The sequence below is a fragment of the Lagopus leucura genome, unplaced genomic scaffold (genome assembly GCF_019238085.1).
Source record: "Lagopus leucura isolate 7727_CA_CO unplaced genomic scaffold, USGS_WTPT01 Super-Scaffold_100018, whole genome shotgun sequence".
Taxonomy (NCBI): Eukaryota; Metazoa; Chordata; class Aves; order Galliformes; family Phasianidae; genus Lagopus; species Lagopus leucura.
Window position 1 is genome coordinate 14,240,448 of NW_024962272.1, and position 23,541 is coordinate 14,263,988.

Below are 23,541 nucleotides of genomic sequence, written 5' to 3' on the forward strand. Positions count from 1 at the left end.
GTGGCTATGCTGCAGAGTTGGCCTCTTCTCCTGGTTAACAGTGATAGGACAAGAAGGAATGGCCTCAATTTTCTCCAAGGGAGGTTCAGATTGGATGTTAGAAAATGTTTTTTCTCTGAAAGAGCAGTAAGGTATCGGAAAAGACTAGCCAGGGAGGTGGTGGAGTCATTGTCCCTGGAGGTGTTCAAGAAACGTGTATGTATGGCACATAAATGTGTACACAAGGCACATGGTTTAGTGGGGAAATATTAATGACAGGAGGTAGGTTGGATTAGACCATCTCAAACATTTTTTCCCACCTTAATCATTCTAAGATTCATCCCTCGCACCGACTGGTCAGTGGGCAATTATTGGCTCTGCAGGGCGCTGCATTCTAATTGGCTGCAGCAGCAAAACAGGGCTGGACAAGGTTGCGCAGGGATTGGCTGATCATTGTCTAGGATTGGCCGTGGGCGGGGTCGGCAGTGCTGGTAGGAGATGGCTGCGGACAGCCGGCGGTTTGGGGTGTGATTGGCTGGAAAGGCTTGAAAGAGGGGCGTGCGGTGATGTGTGGCGCTGAGCCTGTGCGGTGCCTGTTCCCCGCCGCCTTCTGCTAAGACCCGCCGGCGGCCCGGCCCGGCCCGGCTCGGCCCGGCCCTGGGGCAGCAGGCAGGGTCCGTGGCCGTAGCAATGGCTATGATGAAGGGGGCGATGGGCTGCCCGGTGGCTAACATCATGGAGGAGACCTTCAGCTGCACTGTCGCCAACCGCTTCTACCAGCTGCTGGACGACGAGTCGGACCCTTTGGACAACCTCTGCGAGGCCGAGCGCCGCCAGCAGCAACGCAAGAACCTCAACAAAGTGGTGGCCCGGCGGGGCAGCCCCGGTGGCAGAGGGGGTACCGCCAAGAGGGAGCCCCAGAAGCAGCGCAAGCAGCTCGGGACGCCCGCGCCGCCGCCGCAGCTCGGTACGGGGCGCCGCGCCGCGGGGGAGTGGTGGCGTCTCAGCGGCGTGGGTGCGGGTTCGGGCGGCGCTGCCTCAGGTGGTGGCGGTGGGAGTGATGCGATCCAGGCCGAGTGCTGCGGGCAGCGGGAGTGTGGCGAGATCCGAGGGAGCTTCCGCGGAGCGAGAGGCGGTCGGACTGCTCCGATGTGAGTCCGGGCCTCTGTGCTGCAGACAGTAAGTGCCGAAACAGGAACTTAAGAAACGCGAGGGAGGAGCGGGAGGCAGCTGCCTGCCTCCGTTCATCTGCTCTAACACTGCTGTGGATGTCCCATCCCTGGAGGCATTCAAGGCCAGGCTGATGATGAGTGGCAGCCCTACCCACTGTGGTGAGTTGGAGCTGGGTGGGCTCTGAAATCCCTTCCAATCCAAGCCATTCTGTAAGTTTTAATACATATTTGGGGAAATACATATTAATTGCAACGGAACTATTATTGTTCCATCAAGTTGTTGTCAGTGCTACCACCTCTATTCCTGAAGTTTAATTTTATGCTACTCCAGCAGCAATCACTAGACTTTGTGGGGCCAAATACGTGCTAGTTGATATGCATCTTTGTAGAAGACAATTGTATAGGTTGTTGCTTTAGGCAGTTGTTTTGGACTGTTTTTTTGAGATACTTCTGAGATAGAAACATGACTGTGAAAAATCTCTGCCTGGAAGATGGACATTCATTTTAGCACCAGGTCTCCTTCATTTTCAGGGTTATTTGCTGTGGTTACCAGCAGAAAGCGGAGGAATCTGTTAGTGAACAGCAGGGCGAAGCTTTGATGAAAAAGTTGTTGCACAAGTGCTATTAGGTGTCCACCAGGACAGTGAAGTATGTGAAAGCCATCTTCACTTCCTACTTCTCCATTGATGTCTTGAGCATACAGGTTCTGAATGTAATCCTCTGTATTACCCCATGACCTGATTGACTGAATATTTTCTGCTACCTTGATAGTAAGGAAACCTTCTTTCTGCAGGTAAAGGCATCAGATACATGCCTTGTTTTACTTTACTGATAATTTAAGCAGGGAAAAATACTGCTGGCTTTGGTAGTAGACTTTAGGAAAGTGAATAAGCACCTACCTGAGGAATTATTTCTTATTAGGGAAATAAAAAGTACTTTCTCCTTTAAAAGTGGTTATCCTGAATTTTGAATGCTTATGTGTTTGTGTCTTGGGTTCCTTGAGAAATAAGATTGTGTGGTGGAGAGAGGTGAGACCTGGGCCTGCCTGTGTACCTCTGCTATATTCGTCTTCTTGCTTGAATTACATGAAGTTAATTTGTTGTGCATAATTCAGTTTGAAAACTTCTGGATACCAAAAAAGTTACAGGGGGACTGTTAACTTAATGGGTGAGAATGATTAACTACTGGAAAGGTTTATCTTAGCAGCTGAATTTGGCACAAATCTTCTAGTGATGGCTGCATTTCTAGGATATGCTCCTGTTAAATATGTAATAACAAATTACTAAATTCTGATATTAGTGATTAATCTTATTTTTTCCTCTAAAGTGTAATATCTTTAGTAATTATCAGATCTAGGGCCTGACTCTCTAATTTCATTTCACTGTTTCATAATTAAATACTACAAAGGACCATGTTTGTGTCTGATCAGCTGGATCAGGTTCTGGTATTATGATTCATTGTACCTTGCACAGGTTTATCTAATTACTTGATTGTGTTGCTTGTTTGGGTTTCAAAAAGTGTTCAGCTTCACAGTTTTTTATTATTGTATTTCTTGAATACAGTAAGTCTGAAAAAGTAGTCTTTACTGTTAAGCCTGCATCTTTTGTGTGACTTCAATTTGTAACCTGTAGAAAGAATTACAGTCATCTGAGAGACTGTTACAGGTGTTGTTTTGAGGTTAGAGTGTCTTCTGTTTGAGGACAACACAACAAGAGGAACTTTGGATGGGAGCTAGACACAACTGCAAAGGCAGTTTGTTTGGCTGAATTGTTTTAAAATCCTTCTGTTGATACACAGTGGCAGGGAGCTGAAAAGGTGTGTTCTTAAAAAAGTACAGTATGTGCTTTCCCAACTCAGATTTCTGTGAAACATGTTTATTAAAAACACTTTTTTAGAGAGTTGCCTTGCCTAAATGCTGTTTTATAAGCAACACTAATACTGATAGTAATGCACTGTGATGGCAAAGTGAAAATACACTTCAGTATGTTGGCTGTTCTATTTAACCAACAACTCATAAAAAACAAGCTTTTCCTTAGTGATGTCTGGGTATAGTGTCTGGTACTGTTTAGAGGTGTCTTTCTCAAGTAATAGCTCAGCTGTCTTTTCTTGGGGGAGGGGGGGGGGGGGAAGCTGGTTTTGAAACAGTTCATTCAGTTCATTACATTTTCAATTTGAATATATTGATTTAGAAGGTAAAGTGATAGGCAACTGAGCTGGTAGACTGGACAGGTGCAATAGCCTCCCATGGAGCTAGAAATGAAGTGAGTAATAGTGGATGTCTTCAGCTTAATGTAAATCTAGCTGTAGGAAACAAGAGAATCACCTTAAAGAGAGGCTAGATTTGACCTAGAAAAGATCAGTATTCAGGTTTTTCATTGCAAAGTTTGTGAGATTTCAAGTAAAAGATCCTCAAAACCCTACTGTGATTTTGCAGGAAAGTTGCGTACCAATACGTACATGCTCTAGCCAGTATATAAAATTGGAGTGTACTAACAGAAGTTGTTGATAAGCATTCAAAGCATAGCTCAGTTCATTGTAAGCGAAAGACATTGTGGCAACCCTACACAAGAGTACTTATGTGTTACTCTTTCCTGTCTGTCAACCGCAATTCCAATAAGGTTTGTTGGCCTTTGGAATCTTACATGGAAGTTTGAATTGGGACATATATGTAGCAGTAAATTTAAATAGGATAGCTTATGCTATCACAGCTGTCAGATTCTAATTTGGTTTGCTGTTGTAAGCTGAACTGAAAAATTGTGCCAGTAATCGATTCAAGGATTACACCATTTATTAGAAGTGTGGTTGCTGCAGCCATTTAGTTTTAATCCACTGCTGTGTGTCTGTCAAACCAGTTGAAGTATTTTTATATGATTTGTATCACAAGTAATCTTCTGCAGTATGTGTGGCCATTTATTAGAATCAAAGTGAATAAACTATGCTGAAGCAACAATCTATCTGCTTTATCTGCAGCGGTCAGTGCTAGTACTTTTAAGAGGTACTGGGAGTATAACAGAACCACTAGTCTCTTTTAAATGGCTGTTACCTCTTTGATGTTTCAAGGAGTTCTCTGAGTGTGTGTATGTGGAATAGATGTTAATGCTAAATATGTAGGGAAATTGGTCTTCGTGTTCTTGCAAAGTTATTCTAAATGCTTTTAATAGCTAATGAAAGGCTCAGAAATAAAAATGCACTCTTATGTTGCAATTGCTCATTCAGATCCAATCAAAATAAGTGGTCAAAAATTAAAAGTATTTTTGTTCCCCAAAACTAGGATTTCAGCTTAGAACCAATGCTTGCATAATTGGTGGTATAATTGGGATATACGTATAGCAGACAGTGTATACCATTCTGTATTCTTTACAATTTCAAGCTTTTCAAATTAGTATAATTTAATAAAAAGTTCTCAAACTAATTTCAGAAATTGCCATTTATCCAGATATTTCATCTTAGTTTTGGGAATGAAAAAACACCTTCTTCTGTAAGAATTGAGCTAAGCCAAACCTTGAGGAGGGAGAATGTATCATTTCAAGTGGTCTGTAGCTTAAAGAAAACCAGTTAAACTTCCTTCTGTGTACAGATATGATTATCCTTATTGCATAGCAAGAGGCTTCATCTATCACAATTTTATCTTATTCTCTGAGTGGATTGTTCTTTAGTTTACTTTTATAGATTATGTTGCAGACTTCATGCTTGCTAGCCAAGCTTTAAATCAGATCTTTATATGTGGACATTTTCTGTAGAACTAGGAATTCATTTGTATATTAATATTGTGTAATGGAATAGGTTTTTGTATATTCTTGCAGCTGAGGCACATTAACCAGGACTATAATTTGTACATTAACCTGTTGAGTTCAGTAACTTCCTCAGCAGCGCAGGTGCTTGTAGAAAAAAGAACACAGTTTCACTGGTCTGAGGCTTATGTTTCTGTAGTTCCTTGATTGTCTTAAATAGAGGACAATTTGGGGAAAACAGGGATGGATGAACTTAATGAATTCTGTTGTTATACAGGATGCATTTGGGTTAAATGGATAACCTCAACTTGTCATTTACAATACACAGTACCTTTGCAATCAGTTTTTTCAACCTCAACAGTGTCCAAAAAAAATCCCAGAAAGCTTTTGTCTTGGAATATATTGACATTTTAGGATTAGGTGTAGCCTCTGTATTTGCTGCTTGGGTATCTTTTGTTTAAACTTGATGTCTGGCAGTGTTAAATAGTTATCTTCTCTTTAGAGCTGCAATAGGTGATCCTTATTTTATTGTATGCCGTATTTGTGAGCTTAAAGGTTAAAGCCTGAGCTTACAGGCTCAGGCTTGAAAATTTAGCTCATCTATCAAGAAATGTGTTGATCAACAGCTGATAAATCTGAAATGATCTTTTCGTCATTTATTCTGCAACAGTCTTGGAATTAATGTCTTCCAAAGAAGCTTCTCTGTCTTGTTCTGTAGGACACCAGCAAGATCTTTGACATAAGAACATAAGAAACGATTTTTGTTCTTCATTTTTGTAACTTCATGTGAGAGGGAAAAAAAATGCAATTTCTCTAGCTTGTTGTGGTTTTGTTTTTTGTTGTTTTTTTTTTCGTTTTTTAGATGACCGAACTGTGTCAACAAGAGAGCTAGACTAACTAATCTGGAAGGGAAAGTATATATATTTAAAGACAGTGTCTGGTAAGACTAACTGTTGGGGCATTTAATAGTTGGGGTGGATTTGAGACTGGAGGGTTAAAGCTGAAGTCTGTAAGGTGTAGTTAGCTCACTTAAGTCAACAGTAACTATGATTCAGTTATTGTTAAACTCTTAGTAATGTGTGTATGTGTGTATGTGTGTATGTGTATGTAGGTCAGAAGCAAGCACCTAAACAAGAAGAGTGTGGAGGAAAAGACAATAGCAGAGCAGAGAAACAAGACAAAACTGAATGGAGGCCGTCATTCATGGAATACTCATCTTATGAAACAGAAAGTCAAGCAGAACTCACAGCTAAGAGGTATGTATCATGTAGAAGATCATAAGGTGCCTCATAAAAAGGAAAAGTGTATATAGGACGGGAAAGAGAGAGAAAGAGTTAAACTTCTTAAGCAGATATCACAGCCAAAAGTGACTTAAAGTGTTGTTAGTTTGTAGATTTGGTGCAGTACAAATTAGTTATGTCTGGCAGAGCTGCAATTTTGGCTTCCTTGCAGGTTGATATGGAACTGTTTTGTGAAGGCAAAACTAAGAATTGTTAAGATCTGAAAACTTAGCCCTTAGTCTGTAATGTAAATACATTTGGTTACCAAATTTTTTGGGACATCTGGTGCAGATTGAAAGTAGAATAAATTTTACAGTCCAAACTGAAACTATACCTTACTGTACTGCTTGCTACTTAGAGAGTGAACACGCAGATTTTGTTTTTGTTCTAAGTACTAGAATAATTCCACAAACTTTTAACAGTGAAGAGTATAGCTCTTCTTACTGTCTGTGAATGTAGTTGATATTTTAAAACTTATTTGCAGTTGCATATGAATCTGAATTTGAGAGTGGAGTTATTACTCAAATCACTGAAGACATGACAGCTTTATATTGTTTTATTAAACTTCTCTAATATTTCTGTTCATCAGTGGCTAAAGTTGCTATTCCTATTGTGTATAATAATTCTTACTTTAATGCTAAAACTAATACAATTGTACTGTATTATGTAAAGATGTGGATTTAAAAAATTTTACAGTAGCTCCTCTATACTGATATCACAGTTACACAAAGTAAACATAGGATTTTTTTCTCCTTGTACTCCGACTACAAGTCTTTTTAGACCTATTGAGAAATTAGACTATGAAAGGCCAAGATGTTGTGGAAGAGGAAGAGGTGAAATGCAAGGTAGAGGAAGAGGTGGTGGAATAAACAGAAGTTTGATGGCTTTGACCACAGAGGAAAATGGGAATTTGAAAGACAAAGTGGCAGTGATGAAATGTAAGTGTTGAGTGTGCTTATTCTCAGTGAACAATAGAGGTGACATTATGGTAGAATTTCTTGCATATTCTATGCCTTTCTCTGTAGACAAACTGGCTGCCAAAAAGACAGTTTTAATTTGGGACTCTGCTGGGGAAAAAAAAAGCTCTTAAAGAATGTTCTTTCCTCTTTCTAGCAGAATGAGAACAGATAACATAGAAAGTGGAAATGGAGCTTGCAACTGGGGAGCAGTTAAATATATGGTGTACAATATATAATTGTGTCCACCATCATCGTCTGGTTCTCACTGTAGGCAGTATTCTGTTCATCAAAGTCTGGATGTTTTTAGGCTAAAGTTGTGCTTTCTATTCATTGTTGTGATTAATGCTGTTCTATAGCTTATTGAACTTATCTCTATTGTTTATACTGAACAGCTGAACTTGTAGCAAAAGTGTGGTGAAAGTTCTTGAATAAAAGCCAGCCAAAATTCAGCTGAGTGGGGACAAAGTTGTCTTTTAACTGAAATAAGTTACGAATTTTTCTAATATTCAAGTAAGTGGGATTCTTGTATTTGATGTTGCTACAAAATACTAACTACCAGTGAAGCTTTGTCATTGGGCCTAAGATTTTATGTTGCAAAGCTGTAGTACAGTTTTGTGTGGTCCAGCGGTGCTTAGCTGGCTGCACCACTGAAGAATATTTCAGAGCATGCCAGGATCAGTGACAGAGTGTGACTTTCTATTTAGTGGTCAAAAAGATGAAAAAAGTTAGGAACTTCAGTTGTCTACTTCATTCATTGATATGTATTTGGATTACCAAAAACTTTGTTGGGAAAGTCTGCTTTTGTCTATTTGCAGTTGGTTAAGTATTCCAGCTTTTCAAAACAAGTGATCATCTGTGTAAATATGGTTTTATCTAATTGTGCAAAACTAGCTTGTCTAATATACTGAAGATGGAGTGAACTGTGCAAGGCTCAAGAAAGTGAAGTTCAGTTTTATTTTTGCCTTCAGTCTTCCCTGATAACTGCTTGCCTCCTTGAAGCTATGCTAAAGTATCTGGAAGGCAGGAAGGTGATCTGGGAGAACCAGTATGGCAAATCCTACTTGACCAACATAGTGGCCTTCTCTGATTGTGTCACTGCAGTGTTCATTGGACAAAGAACTGGCTGCAGGATTGAGTCCAAAGAGTGGTGGTCAGTGGCTCAGTGTCTGGATGGAGACTGGTAATGAGTGATGACCTCCCGGGGTCGGTGCTGGGACCAATGCTCTTTAGTATCTTCATCAGTGATATTGATAGTGGGGTTGAGTGCACCCTCAGCAAGTTTGCTGATGACACCAAGCTGTGGGGGGCTGTTGACTCACCAGAGGGATGGGATACCACCAAAAAGGACCTAAACAAGTTTGAGCTGTGAGCCCAGGAGAACATCATGAAGTTCAGTAAATCCAAATTCAAGATCCTGCACCTGGGTTGAAGCAACCCCCATTACCAATACAAGTCAAGGGATGAAATGATTGAGTGCAGTCCTGCTGAAATAGACCTGGGGGTACTGGTGGATGGGAAGCTGGACATGATCCAGCAGTGTGCCCTTGCAGCCCAGAAAGCAGAGCTGATAGTGGCCTTTCAGTATTTAAAGGGCAACTACAGGGAAGGAGACAGACTCTAGAAGGTCTGTGGAAACAGAACAGGGGAAATGGTTTCAAGCACAGAGAAGGCAGGTATAGGTTAGAGATAAGGAAAAAATCTTTTACAGTGAGGGTGGTTAGGTACTGGAACAGATTACCCATTGATGTGGTTGTTGCCCCGTTCCTGGAAACTCTAATGGCGAAGCTGGATAAGGCCCTGGGCAACCTTATCTAGCTGTGTTGTTGCTGTCCATTGCAGGGGAGTTGGACTACATGTCCCTTCCAACTCTGAGGATTCTGAGATCCTGCTTATTTCCCCTAGCTGTTTTTTTTTTTTTTTTTGTTCAGTAGTATTACTACTTAAGGTACAAGTGCAGATATCAAAGCTTTCTTGTGATGTGTCATGTATGGTGGAAGTGTGATTAAATTGGGATTGTCTAAACAATTCTAGAAGTGTATCTGTACCTTAATTGTTAATGATTCATTGAAGCTACAAGGTTTTTGTTGTTGTTATTTTTTTTTATGTTTTTAATACGCATACTTACCAGTGGAATGAAAATAAGTATGCTACTGGTTTTATTTGGCCAGTGAAGTGTTACAGAAAATGTAAACTTCTAAGATGAAATATGAACTCTACTGTTTCAATAGTGGAAAATAAAAACCGCAAGCATCAGAGATACACTGTTGTCAAGTACTGGTATTCATAATTGGGTTATTGTCTTCATGCATCTTTGAATAAAAGTACATGAAAATTGTTTTTTCCAGTTCTTTTCATTTTGTTAGTCCATGCAGTCACTTAGATGAACTTTTTTCTTATGATTCTGGGGTTTCGTTTCTTTTGTTTTTTTTTTCCCCTTTCCAACAAATTTTGCCAAATACATCATGTTTAGACCTGCAGGGTTTTTCCTAATATGACTTACAAAGAGTGTATGTTTTCTGTTTACTGTTCTAGTGAGGTGAAACTGCTCCAATGGAAGCAACTGCAAAAACAGCTAAGTCTCCAGAGATGTCTGAAGGAGAATCTCTAAACAAGTATAGCTGACTAAAATAATTATTTCTAAATGCAAAGGAAACAGTTTACTGTTACCGACATTCTTGACTTGTACTGGGAAACATACTTGAAATTTCAACTGTGAAGTTTTGCTACTGCAGATATTTTAAAAAAGAAACTTTCTCTATACTTTTGTCTAAAAAAGGAGTTCTTAAGTATTAGAAAAGCTTAATTATGCAGCTGCAGTTTTGAATGACCCACTGATGCTTACATTCCTAATGCGTGATGATGATTTAATGAGGGGCTGTGCATTGCATTACACTTTTGACTTGGGAAATGAATAAAAATTACTCTGCTTTATTGAAGTAGTAGAGTACTTCAGAAGTAATTTTTTTTTTTTTTTTAAAAAAAGGTATTCATGATACCTGTGCAGTCACACAAACACAATTGAAGAACACTTAAGATAAAATTCTCTAAGTTAGTTATTCATCAGTCACTAATAATGTACAGAGGACCTTTATAGAACCTGAAAAACTTGCAGGAAATGGTCTTGCAGTGAGCCCTAAAAGTAGACTTTGCCTTTTGCTTTCTGACTTTAAGACTTATGAGTCTTCATGGAAAATTTGTTTTAGATGAAATAAGTGCTTTAGCTTAAAGTAACTGGACAATCTTGTCCAAGAAAGAGAATTCAAAGAATGAGCAAATAGCACGTTGTGAATATCTCTTAAACTGTGGGAAGTGACAGAATATCAGTGCCCTCTTCTATTGTTATGAAGCCTTTTTTGTCCAACAGTGCAACTTGTTTTTAATTAAGTTGGTTCATTTTTTAACTTGAGTAGGCTGCAAATACTATTTTATATATTCAGTTTATATAAACCTGTTAGAAGCTGAGTTGGCACAACTTTTTTTTTTAATTTAAAACTCGAATATACAGATAAGCCTTTTTATATATGACAAAATCTAAGAAGCTGAGTGATGACAGGATTTCTAGAAAGGTTTTTTGAAGTGGTCTTAAGTCAGATGGCTAATGTAGATAAGTACAATGCAATTTTGACAGATTTATTTAGTTAAATAGGAGAGCAGCTCTTAAGCACTTTTTGTCAGTTACTGGCGCCTTTAGTTTTTTCAGGCTTGTACCAGTTTATCCATCATTGTAGCAGTAAACAAGCCCAGCAATTTAAGCTCTTTGTAGTTATGTCCTGACATTAGTTCCATGTAGAACATAAGACTTCAAGTTTATGTCTTGGCAAAGGCATCTGACAGAATCTGCCATTTGTTTTTTTACAGAAATCTCAGAAGCCAGTAGGGAGTCAAAAAGATTGAGTGCTTTTACTGCTTATCTTATTTTTAAACATTTAATTTGGAAAAATGCTGAATTCAGTAAAATGCAGAAAAGCAAGTAAAGTGCAAGAACAAAACTGCTTAACATAATCTTTTCAATGTAGTAAATATTATTCTGGAAACTCACAAATCTGTATGCAAAATGCATGTTATATATCATAGAATCATAGAATTTCTCAGGTTGGAAAAAACCTTAAAGATCATCAAACCCAACCACAACCTAACCATATTACCATAACTCTAACAACGTTGCTCTAAATCATATCCCTGAGCACCACATCCAAAAGGATTTTAAACACATCTGGGGATGGCAACTCAACCACCTCCTTAGAGAACCTATTCCAGTGCCTAACAACCCTTTCTGTAAAAAATTTTGTCCTGATATCCAACCTAAATCTATACCTCATTGCGAGTATCTTTGAAAGTAATGTCATTTTGGTGACTTCACATCTTTTAAGATAAGGTGTAAATAGTACATATGTAATTAGGGAAGGTTGTATTACTTAAGAAGGGATTTCTTAATGTGGAAAATATGTTATTTTTCAAATATTTAAAAGCAAAAGCTGTTGGGATATGGTTTTCTGGTGTGACGTGATTCAAAATTTACCTAAAGGATTTATCTGCTTAGGTTGCCTCTGCTTTACAGAGTTGCTGTCAACTGGCAGGTAGCATACACCAGTAGAAGATTTTAACCAGATTATATTCTGCTCTTCCTAGAGCCTCAGCCCTATTGGAGTAGGAGTGTGTGTCCGAGTTACTGCTAGGGTTTTTCTCATTTTGACTTATAAATACAGGAGTCACAGAATCACAGAATTGTAGTGGTTGGAAGGGACTTCTAGAGATTGAGTCCAGCCCCCCTGCCAAAGCAGGCTTCGCAGACCAGGCTGCACAAACAGGTCTTCTCTGGAGACTCCACAACCTCCCTGGGCAGCCTGTTCCAGTGCTCTGTCACTCTCACCATAAAGAAGTTCTTTTGCATATTGGTGTGGAACTTTCTGTGCTCCAGTTTATGGCCATTTCCCCTTATCTTGTCCCCACAGAGCACTGAAAAGAGGCTGGCCATGTCTCCCACACTTAAGATACTTACAGAGGGAGAGGATCACCTTCTTGTATTGAGACAGATTAAAAAACAAAAACAAAAACAAAAACAAAACAAAACAAAAAAAAAAAAAAAAAAAAAAAAACCCCAAACTTGATTTTGTTTCTTCTCTCATTCTCTTCCCTGGTGTGATTTACCAGTGATTTACCATTTTAGAAAGTAGTTACAGTCCTGGCAATTGTGAAAAATTTGTTCAAGTGGAGATACTGCATAGCTTTGTGGTTTGGTACTGGCTAACTTCACTGCATCTCTGGGAAGACTTCTACGAGCTTGTATAATCTAAAAGGTCTTTGCCTTTAGCTCTGTGTCTGTGTTGCTATTCTTAATTCCATTTGCAAAGTATTGCAGGACAAGAATGTATTTAATACTTGCATAATGTAAATTATTTCTTGCTATGTCTTCGTATTTCCTTTAAGTCTGAACAACATCAATATACGGTGCATATAGTATCACAAATTACATACTGGTAATTTCTTTTTGCTGCAGCTAACGTGTATAAAATATAAATACTATTGCTATATAAGCTGTCCTCACAGATACTTTCTGTTGAACTTGTCTTCACAGTCTGAACAATTGAACAAATGTGTGTTAGTTGGTAATTCAGATAAATGGATTTTTATTTTTGCTCAGTGCAGCACATAGTCATCTAACCAATTCCTGTGAAAGGTATTTGTGCAGTTAGTATTTATTCTGTGATGTTTTTTTCCATTTCTTCACACAAAACCCATCTCCCTTTTTGTTGGATACGTGTATCCATCTGATCTTTTAAGGAAAAATTCCAAATTTGTCCTCAAGTATACAGTCTTATTTAGTTCTCTTGTTTCTTAATTGTGACATAAAGCCAGTCCAAATCTTTATAAGTATTTTATGTAATGCTTTTCTTCTCTAGTTAACTTGTATAATGCAAATTGGTCTTATGTTATCTTTTGATGGTCTTTCTAATGCTTTGGAATTAACTGTTGTTTTTCTTTTATCTCCCAAGTATCTTGCCCTGCTCATCATGGCCACACAACAATCTATTCATTTTTAGCATTATGTAAGTTTCTTCCTCAGCCCATCTTTAAAGACTTTCCTGTAGATCATGTATTTTAGACTTCATATGTCTTACTGTTCTCTTCTGGACTCTTTAGACATTCCCACATGGAAGACACTCACTTCAGAGTTTGGTCCATCCTAGTAGCAGTACGTCTTTTCCAAACAAGGATTCAAGCGTGTTGTTCTAATATTTTGCTGGTAGGAAGTCAACAGGTGCTGTTGATTGGAGGTTGTTTGTCTGAGTTATCTGCAGTAATCTTGCACAGGTTAGGTAGGAGAGAGTTCATATTTCTGAGCTTTTTTCTTGCCAGTGTTTCTGTGTTTGGGGAGCTGACACTTTTGAAGCATTTTTGCTTCTTTGGAATTCCTAGTGTTTTGTTGAGGATTTTGTTTTTTTCTTTTGTTTGCTTTCGTATCACTTACTCTCTTTATTAAATGTCTCTTTAGGATCTTTAGGAAATGGGGTAAATGCATTACTTCTCACAGTGCAAACAGTATCACAGAGTTGACCTTAAAGCTCTGCTTGAATGCATGTGTTTCTTTTTCAGATTGAAAGACTGATAACTAATACTTAACTACTTGTTGCAGCTGTTTTTCTTCTATCTGCAGTTCTCATTGAGGACTGACACAGTGGAAAAAGGGAGAGAAGGACGAAATACTTCCTAGTGTTCAGAAACACAGTTCACTGATTCTGTTTTGACATACTGACTTAGGAATGACTTAATAGGCAACATTATTATAAGCTTTCTTTCTCTTTTTTTCTTTGTCTCTGGGTGTCTGCATGTTGTCAGAACACTCACAACAAATGTATATGCTTGCAGCATGCTTGTACAACATCAGAGATGAAATGTGCTGTTCGCTGTCACTTAATTATGCTTCTGTCCGTGATAAAGTGTAGAGGAGTGATTTTTTTACATGATCCTATAGTGATGAAATGAGGGAAAATGGATTTAAACTGAAAGAGAGGAGGTTTAGGTTAGATGTTAGGAAAATTAATTCTATTCAGAGGGCAGTGAGGCGCTGGAACAGGCTGCCTGGAGAAGCTGTGGATGCTCTGTCTCTGAGTTCAGGGCTAGACTGAATGGGGCCCTTTGAAGCCTGATCTGGTGGTGGCAGCCATGCCCATTGCAGGGAGTTTCGATCTCAGTGATCTCCAAGGTCTCTTCCAATCCAAGCCATTTTAAGAAAGTGAATTTCCAAATTGCACCTAAACAACTGCATTTTTATATTAAAAAAAATTTGCTCTTGGTAATCAGCATTTGATAGAAAAAATATGAAACCTGGGATCCAATGAAAGGAAGGAAAGCTGTATTTCTCCTATGAGAAGGGACCTAATGAAAAGGTTTCCTGGAATAATCAGTGTTAGGAAAATGCTTAACGAACATCAACTTCTGTTGCTATGTGTAATAGCTTTGGGTGGGAGAAGGATGGATCAGATTTTAAGGATCTGGGAATCAACAGATACACTGTAGTTTATAGTGTTTATTGTAGTTTACAGTGTCCTGTAGTTTATAGTGTTTGGTTATTTTAACAATTATGATTGAAGGAGTTGTACTTCCTGCATTTGTCTCTGTTTAGGAGGGAATAGTTTTCTGCTGATAACTTAAATGGTACATTCTGTGAGTGTACTGTAAGCAGCAGGTGGTTCTGTTTAAAACAGTTATAGCATTTTCCTGGTGCTGGCATAAAGAATAGTCAAACGATATGTTGAGAAGGTCTTAGTCTTAGACATTGTCTTCTGTTTTCACAGATCAAAAATAAGCAAAGCTGATTGATCTGCTTGCATTTTCCTTTAGCATATCAGCATTATTGTGCTTTGTGACAAATTGAAACTGTACTAGGTTTAATCTGTCTGTTTTAGGCAGGTGGTAGACACTGCCCCTGTGTAACCTGACAAATCAAAGAAGCAGTGTGTGAATATTAGACCTCACAACTGTGGCTGTATTTGCTAAAAGTAGATTCACTGTTGAAACAGAGTTGAGAATATCCTAGACCAAAAGGCAGAGTGATTTGTTGTAGAATCTGCAATGCTTCAACTTACAGTAAGACTGGATAAATACCAGAACTTAGTCCAATAGTTGGGAGGAAATTCTTGCTTGTAAGACTAATTTCATGCAGGCCATAGGTGTATTTTACAAGTTAGGTTAATGTAAAAGTCATACACCAAGTTACTACGGCTTGTAAGTAAAATTGAGGACTGTAATTTGGTGAGAAACATTCCATGTGTTCTGTTTACTATACTTACTTTAGAGATTAATGTTCTCTTTCATCCTGGCATGTTATAAGCTAATGGGTTTTACTTTACAACTACAAACCCTTAGAGTTGCTGAAGGAAAGCCAATGGAAGAAGTAGTTCAAGAAATGACGTTAGATGAGTGGAAAAATCTTCAGCAACAGAATCGACCGAAGCATGAATTCAACATCCGGAGGCCAGAATCCACTGTTCCTTCCAAAGCAGTGGTGATTCACAAGTCAAAATATAGCAATGATGTAAGCATTACCTGTGGAATTCTGTAAACTTTGCTTTATGCTGAGGAAACTCTCCTTGTTTTCCACTAGTTTTAGTATAATCTGAACCCAAAATAGTATCTGAACTTTGTTACTGTAATCATGTATGTGCCTTAAAGTTTGCCTGACACTTATTGTCTGTTCATTTTTCTCTCAGGTCAAAATAGGGGTATATTTTATATGCAGGCATGTAATATATTAAGTTGTTCTGTTTTAAAATGTATATTCTTAGCAATATAAAACTTGTTACCTTATTGCTGCCACACATGTAGATCTCCAGTAGTGCCACAAGAGAAACTTGTCTTATAAAGACTTCTTATCCTACCTTGGAACTGTATTTAGCTAAACTATCAGTACATGTTTGCACGGATATGGCATCTATTTTGGCATCTGTTAGTCTGGATGCTAAGTGTCAATTTTCTCATCTGTTCTGGACCCCATTGTGCACTTGGATTACATACTTTTTTCCAGTGTTATGGTCCTATTTCTTAAAAGAACTCTGGAGACCTTCTTCTATAGTGATATACTTTCTCCCCACTTTTCCCATTTTTTTTTCCATGGTGTCTGTTGGGCTACGTTTCAGGAAGTACTTCTGTTAATATGATTGGGAAGTGCTGAGGAGAAGCATGAGAATTTGCTTATATTCCTGCTAGCTTAGATTGTAGATTTTGAGGGTCGCAAAAGTATATGTATGTCCTTGTAACCTAGCATGATGAAACTGTGATCCTTGATTAAGGTCTGTGTGCATGTATACAATACACATTGTATTCTTTGTCTACTCATAACACTGAAACATGCAGCTTTTTTTTGTGAGTCATAATCACTGTAGGTCACTGAGTTCTTCTCGGTACAGACAAATACAGAAGCTGCTTGCATTTTTAGCATGGCTTTTGGTGCTCATGGATACCATTGCCCTTTCCTTTGGGATGAGAGGATGCACTGGGGAGAATAACTTTCACAAGTTATGAGAGAGTATGAGAAATGCATGCTGTTCTTATTGCTCCTAAACTTTCTTGGCTGGCAATACCAAGTGACCTTGTCAAAATGAATGTAAAAGAGATACAGAAACTGCATAACAAAGACAAAAGTGTTTTAAAATGAGAGATTCTTTACAGTATGGGATGAGTTTACAGATATGTTAACTTCAATGCATGTTAAAATTGTGGTGGGAAGCAATCTTAAATACACTAGGAACTAGGAATATTGAGAGTTAAAAGAGAATCTCATAGTTACAAATATATTAAATATATATATATTGGCTAGTAACCAAATGCTGTGGTTTCTGTCCTTTTAACCATTAGCTGAAGGTAATTGTAGGAGTAAGTAGGTTAGGCCTGATTCTCTGGTTCCTTAGGGAAGCCTTATAGATTATATTGCTGCATACTTCAATATTGTGGAGCTATACAGTATGGCAGACCTTGCTTCAAGGACTCTCTGAGCAAACAAAACTATCCCAGGTATCTGGGAGGCTGCAACTGTCTCACTTCTGTTCAAATGCTGTGCAAGTTGAGGCCTGTCTCCTATTCCAGATGTCATCTTAATTTTTTTTTGCTGCTTATTTTGTAATATGTGTGTATGTAAATGTGTCAGGGAGGGTAGAAGGCTGTATATGGAAATTACGAGCCTTAATCACATGTTTTTTCTAGATACAAAAGGGAGAGCTTGAAGATGATTATCAGATTTTTCGAAGGGCAGTGAATGATATAACATCTCAGCTTGATATCAACTTTGGGAGTCTTTCTCGCCCTGGCCGTGGATCAAGAGGAGCACGAGGTTGTGGCCGTGGCAGACAAGTTGAGGAGACACGATCTCAACCAGAAGTAATGGTAAAGTTTTCTGTAGGTTTTGTTTGCTTGGCAACATTTTTTGGTGGTAATTGTCCTTTCCCTCTTCCTCCTCTATTCTGGAGGGGTTTCTAGAGTAAGAGACTTGTTTCTGTTACCCACCTCACAGTATGTTGGCCTGGTTATTTTCAGTTCCTGACCCATACTAAGTTGCTTAAAGTGAAATATTGATTCTGGCTGAGGAGCTCTAACACATATATTTCTGATGGCTGGATTACCAGCTGCTGTGATGTTAACTAGAGGAAAGGGTGCAGTGAACATTTCTTTCCTCATTGAATGTTTGATATAAATTAGGAAGTTATTAACATGATGAAGACTTACTATATAGCAAGAAATTTCAGTTCTGTATAGAATCATAGAGTCCTCAGAGAGTTGAATGAAGCTCTGAAGGCCATGTAGTCCAACTCCCTTGCAATGAACAGGGACAACACATCTAGATCAGGTTGCCCAGGGCCTTATCCGGCTTTGTCTTTAGATTCTCCAGGCACAGGGCATCAACCATATCAATGCGCAACTTGTTCCAGTGCTTCACCATCCTCATGTAGATTTTATTCCTTATCTCTAACCTAAATCTACCTTCCCTGAGGGTAAAAGAGAAAAGAGATAGAGCTGTAACTTTATAGAAAAGTTTCATCAAGGTTAGGTTCTTTGTGGCTTAAATAGCGTGTAAACGGCTCAGACAATAATTTCAAAGATAAAGTTTTCATGCTTCCATTTATTTTTTGCCAGCACTAACTATTCATTTAAACACCTACTCTGTCAGAGGAGCTGATACTGACATTGTAGACTCTGTTTTTAAAACTGCCAGACCTTTAGTCTCTCTGTACCAGTGGGCATTCCAGTAGGTGAATGGGACATGTGCAAATAAACTCTAATTACAACAGCAGCTTTAATTCAGCCCAAATTTAATTACTTTCTAAAGTGTTGATCTAAAGAACTTCCACTGGCTTTTTAGGAAGAAAAAAAGAAAAATCTGCTTACCTAAAAAAAAAAATTATGCCTTTATTCTTCGTAATCACCAAAGTTGCAGTTAGTTGTACCTAAAGCAGTAAAACGGTTACATTAGGGAACTTACAAAGTGGTATGGAAAAGATTTTGTGTTTGCTTCATCTGAATGAAAAGGGCTTTTTGTATCACAAACTACAGACTATTCAGTAGCCTTAGAAAGTTTAAAAAAAAAAAAAAAAAAAAAAAAACAAACAATAATGTTTCTTCTAAAAAAAGTTGTGGATGAGATTGTTGCACTTTCCCTGTCCCACCTTAATACTACAAAATATGGTCCTACTCAGTATTATAAATATGTTCATGTTGTATCAATTATAGTAGTCATAATTTCTCAGATAAAATTAGTATTTCTGTGATAGAGATGGTTATGAAGCATTTACTTTAAATAAAACAATGGATTTTTTCAGGGTAAATACATACTTATATGTAGCTTTCAGATGCTTTAAAATCTATTCACTTCTGTAAAGCTTCCTTTCTCACTCCATAGGTGCAAATTGTTGCTCCAAATCCAGATGATCCTGAAGATTTTCCTGCTTTAACATGAAAGAAATATCATGAATGGTGTTATCAACGGAGCTTTGGTGCAGCTCCAAAGAAACCAGTTCTGTACTGGTGCGGAGGAAAAAAAAAGTCCAAGTCTACTGGAAAAGCTGTTCTGGTTGATGGGTTTTTGTTTTTTTTTCATGTGTGAAATGTTTGAACACATTAATGGAAGCGAGTTCTGGAGACAACAGTGGTCTGGAATTCTGTTATAGGGCCTAGTGCCTGCCTCCATTTGTGAAAGCTGTATGAAGGATTGCAGTACTCAAGTATAAGGCTTTGAATGAACATCAAGAGTACAGTGCTTAAAAATGTAGAGACTATGTCAAGTTCCTCCTGGCAGCTTAGTGAAACTGTATGACATGGTTTGCCATCAGGAGTCTGTTTCATTTTGAGATATGAAAGCTACTTTCTGTTTCCTTTGGTTGAAGTGTATTTTACACATTTACAAGTTGCAGTTCTTGAGAGTTTGGCAAATAAAACACAGTGCTTACTGGTTTGAGTTTGAGGTATTATTTTTATGAGTCAGAGACTGAAGCCTCTGCTGTTTAGCAACAAAGAGCTGATCTTACGTGCCTGAAAAATATCCCTGAACAGAAATGATTTTAAGACAGCAGCTTGGTTGCTTTTAACAGGTGACTTTAACAAGTGTTTGTTCAGTGAGAAAATGCTATTTGCAGCTATTGTCAGTGAAATAAAATAATTTTGAAGTAAAGACAGAACTAAGTCATTAAAGAAGAAATTTGTTTACTGCACGAGAAACTACAAACTAAAATAGTAAATATCTCAAGTTGGAAGGAGTCCACAGTGATCATTGAGTTCAGCTCCTGCCTCTACCCAGGACCACTCAGAATTCAAGCCCTGTGTCTGAGAGCAGTGTCCAAGCACCTTTTGAAATCCATCAACTTGGGCCCATGATGTTGGGGAACCTGTTCCAGTGCCTGATCACCCTCTCATGAAGAACCTTTTCCTAATACCCACTCTAACCCTTCACTGACATTGCTATGTTTCTTGCCTTAACAAATAGTTTGTGTGGCATTGAGGATGAGATGGCCTTGTCCTTTCCTTGCAGTCCTCCTGTTTCTGAACCTGAGCCAAATATCCTCAACTGCTACTTGAAACTTACTCCTTAACTCTGGCTATTCTTCTAGAATATTTTTTAGTAGTTCTGCCAAAAATGGCTATTTGATGTTTGTGAAACATAAATTATTCTTGATGAGAGACTTTGTGTCTCTCATTATACCTTTTCTACTCTTGTATCTTGACATAGATGGCTTCTCTTTCCATATTGTTAAAATCTTTGACAGTTGTTCCCTATTGTTCTGGAACATTGTATTGCAGCACTCCATGCCATGTTGAACTGCAGCATAAGGACACTTGGATGATGCTACTCCAATAAGTATTAAACTTAGAATTTCATTCAAGTTTTCCTTCAAATTTCTAGATTTCATACAAATATGAAGATGATATTCCACTGTGACCCACACACACAATCCTCCTTTTAATGTTAAATTTTTTATAATTGTGGAACTTCCTTTTGGAGGGCTCTGACTGCATCTGTGTTTTTGCTTGCAATTATTTCAATCATTACAGAAATATTTACTAATGTTTTTTATCCAATTTACTGACTCCTACCCCCAGGACAAACCATCTGGCAAACAGTGAAATGCAGTGCTACTTTTAGTTGGGGAATTATTTCTTTTGCTTCTTTTCAGGAAGGTTGTATTTGTTCCTCACTTTGCAGATTAATAGTTACTGTAGGGACCATAGTTGCTGGAGTGCAAATTTGGCAGTAGTACTTTTCTATGTCCACATATCCAATACTAGCTTCTTTTTGGGGGACCATCCAACTACTGTACTTCCTTCCTATAGCTGAGACATGCCTTGAATAATTTCCTACAAAAAAAAAAAAAAAAAAAAAAAAAAGGATAGTTTAAGCAATCTAGTTTATTTTGAATGTTTGGGAATTGCACCTTTGTATGCACATGTATTATTTTTCATTTAGTACTGGGGTATTTATTTCCCACTTGAGAATTTCTGATTTTTCATCTGTATCAAATGTTTTTTACCATTAAGTGTATCCAAAAGACATGAGAAGGAATAGGGGTGCTAGTTAAAGGCACTGTTTTCTCTGAGTGTTCTGGAAAGTGAGGAGTAACCATGCAACTGCTCTTAATGGCTCTTTTAGACATTAAGGCAATGTGATGTGTTTATTTTCTTCCCAAGACCAAAGCAGTCTCATATCAATAATTGACGTTGTGAAATTTGACAAAATCACAACTTCCTCCGCTTACCCAATTGACCCCTGGGGGATACCACTCATAGCCAGTCTGAATCTAGACAGATATAATCAATTGGATTCTTACAACATGCTTAAGCCATTCCTTTTTTAGTTTTGCATAGCTGTCACAGGAACATGTGTATATATAGGCACATTCATACAAGGAGTAATGTATTCACACGCACAAATGCAATGTTGATAATAATGTAATGTTGACCAACCACTGAACATGCTCCAAGGTTATCTGCAGAAAGTGTCCATTCATATATGTCACTGAGTGAACAGGCATAGAATTAGAGATCTTCTCTTTCAGTAACCAGCTGGGCAAGCATGGAACAATTTGTGGGGTGGGATCTTCAGTCTTTGGACTCAAGAAAGTAACAACTGCCACTCTTCAACTCTGCTACTCAGAATTACATAAAACCTTCAGGTGTTACCTGTCCACAAACACCTTTTTGAGGATATGATGCAACAAATGTTTCAGATGGCTGAATGTACAGAGCTGCTTTAGGTACTGCATCACTTTTAATGGCAGCATTCTGATTAACACCAGTTTAATAACTTCAATAAGGTTTTTGCTTGCCTGAGTAGCCAGTGTAAAAAAAAAGTTCTGCGTTCAGCTGTCTGTTTTATCTGTAGCTGACTGTGAGCCACTGTCAGCTCTAAACAAAGGTTTCTCTGTCTAGATTTGTACACTAGTAAGTACTTGACTATGAGATAACGAGTTAACACAATGAAATGTCAGGACAGCTTTTCTGTAGGTAAAGGAAGCAGACACAAGGTCTTGGATTACTCTCTTCTGACGAGAAAAAGTAAGTTGACACGCTACTCATATAATCCAGGAATTCTGGACTTGGTGGGAGCTTGTTGGTTGTATTTTTTGGTGGGTTTTTTTTTTTTTTTTTTTTTTTTTTATAGATCAAATCCTGTTTTCTGATGTTTTTCCTGACTCTAACAAAGGTTGTGTTCCTTGGGAAAAGATAACTTTCTGGTGGGCGTTTTCTATGAAGCTTTCAGTGAAATGAAGGAGTTCTTTAAGTATGGAAGCAACATTAAACATTTTATTTCAGAAACAAAGTAGAGTGGCAGAAATGGACAAAAAAAGCACCTAGAAGCATGACACCAGAAGTATTGCATGTTGTAAAGACACAGTCCTAGAAGCATGATGTTTTGGGAAGAACAAGGAATTGTGTTGACAGAACTCAAATGTGGGAGGAAAGCCAGGTGGGCCTAGTAGGAAACCTGATGAAGAAGGGGCGATAAGGAAGCTGAGCCCTTCCACTATGAAGAATACTGTGGATACAACCACTGTCTTTAATGGCAATCTTCCCGCTATTAGCAGCAGTCATTTTGGGTTTTCCTGCATTAACAGTATCTTCTGCCAAAGAGACATTTATGTCTGCTCCCTCTGTCCTGTTGGCATAAGAACGAGCTTTTTATTGTGTTGATGGCATAACTTGTGTGCAGCAGATGAGGGAGTTGGAGGAGCTGGGAATCAGGGATGGCTGTGAGACGGAAGTGGTGTGCGCCTGCTGGCATGCAGCCACTGCATGTACCTGCAGCTGGGTGACCAACAGCAACTGCTGCTTAGGCTGTCTGGGCAGTGCGGTCTTCGCCAGACTTGTAACAGCCTTGTATATTGGGAAGGACTATGAAGAGGGGAGGCAGTTACTTAAGGGATTGAATTTCTGAATTTCCTTCGCCCCATCCCTCATGCAAAAATAAATAAAAAACAAAGACCAAGCACCTTCCTCTTAACTATTTAGTTTTAAAACTCGCAGTGTTTCTGTTTTCAGTAAGCTCAGCCTTGAATATTTCTGAAGACAGCACATCAGTTTTGCTGCAGTGTTCTCTGCTCCTACATGGGCTGTGTAGAACCCATAAAGGAGGCTGGAAAGTGCCAAATTAAAGTAAGCTTCAGAAATACTGTACACAGGTTATTCTTGCGGTGCATAACGTTGCCAAAACCTTGGCCTGGTCACTGTTCAGCTGTTCTCTGTATTGTGCTTTGGTCCTTTGCCTTTCCCTGTCCAGTGCCTGTGCTGTGCTTGCATGTCTACATAGGGATTAGTGGTGTTTTGCTGTGGTGATCACATGCAAACACAGACGTATTCCAGGCAGAGCCTTTTGTTCACTCTTCAGCAGGCAACTAGCAAAGGAAGAAGTGGTTTAAACATTTACACAAGCACAGAAAGG

General features: G+C 38.5%; 1 protein-coding gene across 1 annotated transcript; it reads left to right on the plus strand.

Moving 5' to 3' along the window:
• Window positions 1-618: 618 nt before the first annotated feature.
• On the plus strand, window positions 619-19,722 carry HABP4 (hyaluronan binding protein 4). Its single transcript, XM_042877357.1, is given in 8 exon segments — window positions 619-946; window positions 5,994-6,138; window positions 6,934-7,034; window positions 7,037-7,104; window positions 9,654-9,733; window positions 15,489-15,657; window positions 17,322-17,501; window positions 19,012-19,722. Coding segments are annotated over 8 exon segments (1,077 nt in total). The 5' UTR covers window positions 619-669; the 3' UTR covers window positions 19,069-19,722.
• The last annotated feature ends 3,819 nt before the right edge of the window (window positions 19,723-23,541 follow it).